At 41.8% G+C, this 8,061-nt stretch overlaps 1 protein-coding gene across 2 annotated transcripts in view; it reads left to right on the forward strand.

Moving 5' to 3' along the window:
- The window catches only part of DYRK1A (dual specificity tyrosine phosphorylation regulated kinase 1A), a 78,078-nt gene extending 71,112 nt beyond the window's left edge, over positions 1-6,966 (forward strand). For both annotated transcript variants that reach the window (XM_030970910.1, XM_030970843.1), the window contains exons 8-12: positions 542-688; positions 977-1,117; positions 1,379-1,685; positions 2,152-2,276; positions 3,529-6,966. In XM_030970910.1, the coding sequence (XP_030826770.1) occupies positions 542-688; positions 977-1,117; positions 1,379-1,685; positions 2,152-2,276; positions 3,529-4,152 (1,344 nt within the window). In that variant the 3' untranslated portion in view covers positions 4,153-6,966. The remainder of the gene's footprint in view (positions 1-541; positions 689-976; positions 1,118-1,378; positions 1,686-2,151; positions 2,277-3,528) is intronic.
- The last annotated feature ends 1,095 nt before the right edge of the window (positions 6,967-8,061 follow it).

Raw genomic sequence — 8,061 nt, forward strand, 5'->3', positions numbered from 1 at the left:
GGAATTCATGGACTAACTTCACCAAAAGTGCCCCAGTTGTCTCTTGAGGAACTGGCACTGGTTAGTAGCACCCCCTTGCTTTTTCCCAGGATTAATTTAGGAATAGTGGATCAGAATATGGAATATTGTATTGAAAGCAGCAATGAGACAGAGATTTAGATTAATAAAAGAACTTTTTGCTATAAACTAAAAGGAAGGGCTGAAGGAAGACACCAGGTGGTGAAATGACATCTGAATTACTTATCCCAATCCATTATTTATCAATAGTAAGATAATTTTGAAATGTTAAGAATCACAGTTAGAAAAACATTACATGACTCAAGCTGAACTTCCTGCTTTTTTTGTGACCATAATATTTTCCTAAAAATTAACAATTAGATACTTTTATTAGTGTAATACATGCACAGATCTTATTATCCCTGATACCTCATCTTTCCCTGCACCAAAAAGGGATTTCATGGCAGTTGTGTTTTGTCACTTGGGATTTTCATTCCCTTGGGGTGCTGTGTGTGATGGTGACTTGGAGGTGCTTTTCTTGCAGATATACCAATATATCCAGAGTCGTTTTTATCGATCACCAGAGGTGCTACTGGGAATGCCTTATGACCTTGCAATTGACATGTGGTCCCTTGGGTGTATTTTAGTCGAGATGCACACTGGAGAGCCTCTCTTTAGTGGGGCAAATGAGGTAAGTTATCTACCAGGAACTGTTTTTTTTTGTTGTAATCCCCATCATGATTTTCATCTGTTTATTGGAATGCATAAATTAGGAAAATCTGGTCATTCTGATCAATAACATTTTGTCAGGACACAAAATTACCTCTTCATAATTTTCTGCGTCTCCCTCTTACTCCTTGATTTGTTTTGTCCATATTAAATTTTTCTTAAATTAATTAACTTAGTGAGTAGCTGACATTTGTGCCACAGCTGGGCTGGCTGTCACTTGTCCTTCACCAACCCATTTTATTTGGGACAGGTGGATCAGATGAATAAAATAGTGGAAGTTTTGGGGATACCACCAACCCACATCCTCGACCAAGCACCCAAAGCAAGAAAGTTCTTTGAGAAGTTGCCAGATAGCACTTGGAACTTGAAGAAGACCAAAGATGGAAAAAGGGTAGGTAAAACAATTAGGATAATAATAAATATATATAAAATTTTATAAAATGGTGAGTTGTTATCATCTTACTGAAAACGCAACTGAGTTGTTACTTTGTTTTGTGTCGTCTTACTGAAAATGCCGCTTTAATTTGTTCTGTCTTGTCAATTAAATAACATTGCCTGTTGTGTTGAATAGTTTCTTGATTTTATTTGACTTTTGATATATCTAAATCTGTGCTTCACACACTGATTGCCAGCCATTCCTCCCTCCCCACAGGAATACAAACCACCGGGAACTCGCAAACTCCACAATATCCTGGGAGTTGAGACAGGAGGGCCGGGTGGGCGCCGTGCTGGGGAGTCAGGTCATACTGTAGCTGACTACTTGAAGTTCAAAGACCTCATCTTAAGGATGCTTGACTATGACCCCAAGACACGAATCCAGCCCTACTACGCCCTGCAGCACAGTTTCTTCAAGAAAACGGCGGACGAAGGTACCAACACGAGTAACAGCGTGTCCACGAGTCCTGCCATGGAGCAGTCACAGTCTTCAGGAACCACCTCTAGTACATCTTCAAGCTCAGGTGGGTTTTGGTCATCAACAGGTGATAAAATTCTGTTTCCTCATGTTGGGCACTGAATGGGCTCCCCAGGGAATGGGCACGGCCCCGAGGCTGCCAGAGCTCCAGGAGCCTTTGGACAGCGCTGCCAGGGATGCCCAGGTGGGATTGTTGGGGGTCTGTGCACTTGGACTGGATGATCCCTGTGGGTCTCTTCCAACTCAGAATATTCCATGATTCTGTGAAATGTTAATTTTTTTTCCACACTGTCAAAAAATATCAGTCATGATCACTAAACAATTATCTCAATCAGCTGGAACAGGTAAACAGAAAATCCCCAAAAACCGAACTAGATGAGCAAAAATGTGAGTGATTAACATTGATCTTATACTTTTCCCTTGAAGCACTTGATAAACATTTCCTGCTGCCATTGTTTGATAGCTGTAAATCCTGTGTCCCTTTAGTCACTGAGCATGTTGGGGTTTTCCAGGTGGATCTTCTGGCACGAGCAACAGCGGAAGGGCGCGGTCGGATCCCACGCACCAGCATCGACACAGCGGTGGGCACTTCACTGCTGCTGTGCAAGCCATGGACTGTGAGACACACAGCCCACAGGTAATGCAGGACACGTAAAACCATAGATTCTCCCCCATGTAGATCATTCATTGCTGTGTAGACAAAAATTGCTTTTTTAGTAGCATTTAATCAGCTGTGTTGTTCCAGTGGTTCCTCTAATGCTGTTGGCACCTTTCAAGGTATGAGCTACAACATTTTTATTTCATTTGCTTTGCTTATTGTCTCCAGGCTCCTCAGGCAGAGGTCAGGGCTTTATTTTACTGTGTTGCACAAATGTTGTTATTGTTACTATAATGTAAAGCTGCTCCTGTAATTTTGACAGCCAAGTCACTTATCAGGCTTCCTTTAAGTGTTTGAAAATAACATCCAGGATGTGCATTCATTTTTCTTCAGGTGTATGTAGAAAGGTATTGGAAATTATTCTTAAGTACATGCCTGCATTTCTAGAATAATCGTGCAGCTTCAAGGCTTGGTTAATGTTTTAAAAAATTGGCAAAAATATGAATAACTTAATCTTTCATATGTTGTTCAAGATAGAAAAGTATTGGAAATTATTCTTAAGTACATTGCCTGTGTTTCTAGAATAATCATGCAATTGCAAGGCTTGGTTAGCATTTTTTAAAATTGGCATAAATACAAATAACTTAATCTCTCGTGTTGTTCAAGAAGCGACTGGGTGTGACACTCGGTTGACAAGGTGGTCAGAGGTTTGATGGTCTTGGATGGTTGGATGGTCTTGGATTGTCTTGGATGGTCTTGGATGGTTGGATGGTCTTGGATGGTCTTGGATGCTTGGATGGTCTTGGATGCTTGGATGGTCTTGGATTGTCTTGGATGGTTGAATGGTCTTGGATGGTTGGATGGTCTTGGATGATTGGATGGTCTTGGATGGTCTTGGATGGTTGGATGGTCTTGGATGGTTGGATGGTCTTGGATGATTGGATGGTCTTGGATGGTTGGATGGTCTTGGATGGTCTTGGATTGTCTTGGATGGTCTTGGATGATTGGATGGTCTCAGATGGTTGGATGGTCTTGGATGGCCTTGGATGTCATGGTTGGATGGTCTTGGATGGTCTTGGATGGTCTTGGATGGTTGGATGGTCTTGGATGGTTGGATGGTCTTGGATGGCCTTTCATGGTTGGATACTATGGTCTTGGATGGTTGGATGGTCTTGGATGGTTGGATGGTCTTGGATGGTTGGATGGTTAGGTGGCCTTTTGCAGCCGTTATGATTCTGTGGCTGGGTGGGAAGGACAGCTGTGAGTCAGTGTTGTCGTTGGCATTTTGCAGGTTCGGCAGCAGTTTCCCCCTCCCATCGGTTGGACAGCCACCGAAGCTCCCACCCAGGTCACCGTGGAGAACCACCCGGTTCAGGAAACCACCTTCCATGTCAACCCTCAGCAACAGAACGCATTACACCATCACCACGGCAACAGCTCCCACCACCACCACCATCACCACCACCACCACCACCACCATGGACAGCAAGCCTTGGGCAGCCGGACCAGGCCGAGAGTCTACAATTCTCCAACAAACAGCTCCTCCACCCAGGATTCTATGGAGGTGGGCCACAGTCACCACTCCATGACATCCCTGTCTTCCTCAACTACTTCTTCCTCTACATCTTCCTCCTCTACTGGTAACCAAGGCAATCAGGCCTATCAGAACCGCCCAGTGGCTGCTAATACCTTGGACTTTGGACAGAACGGAGCTATGGACATGAATTTAACAGTCTACTCTAATCCGCGCCAAGAAACTGGCATAGCTGGACATCCCACGTACCAGTTTTCTGCTAATACAGGTCCTGCTCATTACATGACTGAAGGACACCTTGCCATGAGGCAAGGCATTGATAGAGAAGAGTCTCCCATGACAGGAGTTTGTGTTCAGCAAAGTCCTGTGGCTAGCTCGTGACTAAACTGAAACTAAGTTTGTTTCTTGTGTGTTTTTATAGAAGTGGTGTTTTTCCAAAAAAAAAAAAAAAACAAAGTGCAAAGCTGCTTGAATCAGAAGGAGATAAACTCACTGAACCGCTACAGGAGGGCAAAGTTGACTATTTTTTTAAACTTGAAAAGATTGCAAAGGGACAATGAAGTTTTTTGTTTTGTTGGTTTTTTGCTGGGGGGAGGTTTTTTTGGTTGGGTTTTTTTTTTTAAGAGCCATGTCTGGACCCACCTTAACGGATAGCTTAGTGGTGTTCACCTTTTGCTTCCCCCATTTTAACTTGCCACAACCTAGTCATAGTTTGGTTTTTTTGGGGAGGGGTTTTGATTTTTTAAAATTTTAATTTTAATTTTTTTTTTGCTCTCATTCGACAGGGGTTATTATTCAAATGTTAGTCATAGTTGCAAACTAGTTTCTTTTTAAAGGCATTGCACATGATTTCTAAAAAAAGGCCCTTTGAAGTTTTTTGGGTGGGAGGGGGAGTGAGTAATATATATATTTTTTTTAGTTCCCCAAACAACCATGGGCACAGAAATGCAGTACTGTAAGAAAGAGGGACCTTCAGATTACACAAATATACTATTCTTCAGCTGTAAAAAGGGACGGTTGTGACGGAGTTTGTGAGGCACATTAAGCATGCGAAGTGGCGGTGAGCAGAACTCTCCTTTTCTGAATCTACTGAGGATCAAAGCAGCAATTGTGATGGGAATTCTGTGGGTGCCACCTTTTGGAGCCCACGGGCAGTTAGGATGGAAATCTGACTGGTTTCATAACTGAGGTGCACTGAGAAGCAATCAACGGGTCGGTCCTGGCCAGTCCTGGGGAGGTCTAAGTGGTGGTCTTTGGGATAACCTTTGGCCTTATGGATTTGGACTCTTAAGTTAGAAGAGCCTACCATTTCAGATGCAATCACTTTTGGACATGCTTTTGCAGACAGTCCTTAATGCTGAAAACACAGAGAATGGGTAATTCAAGAGGCCTTTCTTTTAAAAATAGACTTTTGTGACCCACTTATTGTAAGGTATTGCAAGGTCACTTTGCGTGTGTCATAAAGTTGACTTCCTTATTGGTTGAAGGTCACAGGAGTAGTGGTTTGCGTTTGATGGAAATAGCTACAACTGTGTCCCTTCCTGCTTTTTACTTTTTTCTTTTGCTTTTTTCTCGGCACGTGGTTTTCTCCACCATTACTTCTGCACAAAGACGTCTTCTGTTCATCCTGAACATTTTTAAAAAAAAAAAAATGCAGAATTTTATGTGACTGCTTTTTTGCCTCACAATTATGCTGTGAATTTTACAAAAATTTATTTTCTTTTTTGATAATTTATTGTACCAAAGCTGTTTTTATAGCACATAGATGTCTGTAACCAATAATGTAGCAGTTCTGCACTTTGACACAAGGTGTAACTAGACCATTTTTAAATGTCAGTTGAAAAATTATGGCTGTACTATTGCTTAAACAAAACTGGAACTGTTGTTGAATTCATAGCCAATACATTTACAGCAATCTGTGTACTGAAGATAATAGATTGACATCTACTTGGAGACTATAACATCTGTTACATTATCAATGTGTTCAGGCTTCTGAAGGTTAAAAGGGACACTAGATCCAGAAGCTATGAAACCAGCAGTTGATTCTTGTATTCCTTATTAACAAAATTGTAAACTTGAAGGCAAAGACCTTGATTGCATGAACAGGTCCAAAAAAAAAATAATAGGCTGAGTAAAGCAAAACCCTCAAGGGAGACCTGAGGTTAGCAGGCTGTATTTAACAGGTGCCTAATTTTTGGGTAACGCTGCCTTAATATAACACAGTCAGCTTGGCAGTTGCAAAATTTATGGGCCCATCCAAGAGATTTTCTTTTTCTTTTTCTTTTTTTTTTTGTTTTTGTGGGAAAAGAAAAAAAAAGCTGCATGAGGAAAAAACACCTTGGTGAAGGAATGAAGGTGAGTTCCTTGCTTGCCCATGCCAGATGAACAGTGTTGCCCATCCTCTCTTACAGAAGCAGTGATCTACCTCTGCCAGTCAGCCCTTGGAAAAGTTAATTTCAGCAGCAAACGGTCAATTCCATGCGGCCAAGTCGTTTTTTCAGTCAAAAAAGGTGGAATTTTTTTATACTCACAGTGGCAACACAGCAGCTGACTACCGTGTAAATGGGAATGAATCCTTGGGATTAGGGTTTTTTTTGTAAATCATGGTTTTCCTAATCAAATATTTCTTTTTGTACCGACACATCAACCCTGTGGATGAAAGCGGATTTCCCCCTTTTTTTTTGTTTTGTTTGGTTTTCTTTTGAAGCTCAGTAATTCAGAGAAGTTTATGGGATTTGGAAGGCTGTCACCTTAGAAAAGAATGCTGAGTTTAGCAATATCAAATCAAAGGAATCCAGTTCTTACTGCTGTCTAGGAATAGAAGGGTAACATGGAATCTGGGTAACACCACGCGCCACCCCTTAGCAAGCGCCAAAAAACCCCCACCAAACCTAAAGCAGTTCAAAGAAATAACCTCTACATCAAGAAGAAAACAAACAAAAAAAAAATCATAAAATCCAGTGCTTCTGCATACTGTGTTATGTTACAGTCCAGTTTTGTGTGCTTTACTACACAGTTTGGTTACAGGACTTCTGTGCATTGTAAACATAAACAGCATGGAAAAGGTTAAATACCTGTGTTCAGATTGTAAGATCTAGTCCGGACTTGCTGTGTATATTGTAACGTTAAATGAAAAGACAAGCCCTTTGTATTATAGTCATGCAGTCTTATGTATGATAAACAGTTGAATAATTTGTCCTCAGACTCTTTACTGTGCTTTTTAAAAAGGAAAAAAGAAGGAAAAAAAAAAAAAGAGTAATTTAAGAAAAAAAACAAAAAAACAAAAAAATGAAAAAATGTAAACGTAGTAAGTCTTCCTATGCAATTAACCTACTCCAAGCCATGGTATGGTAGGTATAATTATACTATAATATGTAAATATCAGATACATTGAAACAGACTTAAAAATATGAAAGTAAAAGTTGGAGGCGTAACAGCTAATTTGGAGTTTTTAATTGAAAACCAGCGAGGTCTGCAAATCACTGATGTGTGAACACAGCTCTGCTTGATTCTCATGGACTTGTGCTTGTAGTTGGAGTTCTTTAATGCTCATCTCTTAGTCTGAGTGTTCTGATGTGCTCTGCAGCTTCCTCCCCATCCCAGGTGAGCTGTTTTTGAGGCCGTGGAATGGGATTTTGGGACTGGCCTGCCGTTATCCCCAGAGCCCAGCCCAGCTCCTCCTGCACCACCAACTCCCTGGCTGGGGGTGCAGTAGGACCTAGTTTAGAAAAAGCTGATTTTCCTGGAGGTTCTGCCAAGTTTCCCAGGAGTTTTCTGTGTCTCTGGAGTGATTCAGCCAGGTTATTTCCAGGCTCCCAGTCCTCCTTCAGCTCTGGGACTGCTGAGCTACCGCTGGTGGTCACCAGAGCCTGGCAGAACGAGGAGTAACAGCTCCAGTTTGAAACTACTCCACGTAAAAATATGTTCACTTGATGAACCTCCTTAAATCCTTTAACTGTAAAGCTCTGATGGCTCTTCTGAAAGCTCAGATGTTTTCAAAGCCGTTGTAAAAGCTGGAATTGCTGCACACAGCCCTGGGAGTGCTGCCAGTCCTGCTGGGTGTGTGCAGGAGGTGCAGCTGCATCCTTGGACCTCTCACTCGGTTCCTTGTCTGTTTATCCCTGCCAGGATTGCAGTTTTCGACCTTTCAGCCTCAGTTCTTTGCATTAAAAGATTGTAAATTTAGATGGTTCTCCATCCTGATTGCTCAGTGCTTGGGAATGGCTGCTCTGCCAGGATTTAGGATTCCATCTGTAAGTACCATGGTGTCTGCAGGGGCCTGGATGCCAC

Source organism: Camarhynchus parvulus, chromosome 1 (assembly GCF_901933205.1).
Source record: "Camarhynchus parvulus chromosome 1, STF_HiC, whole genome shotgun sequence".
Taxonomy (NCBI): Eukaryota; Metazoa; Chordata; class Aves; order Passeriformes; family Thraupidae; genus Camarhynchus; species Camarhynchus parvulus.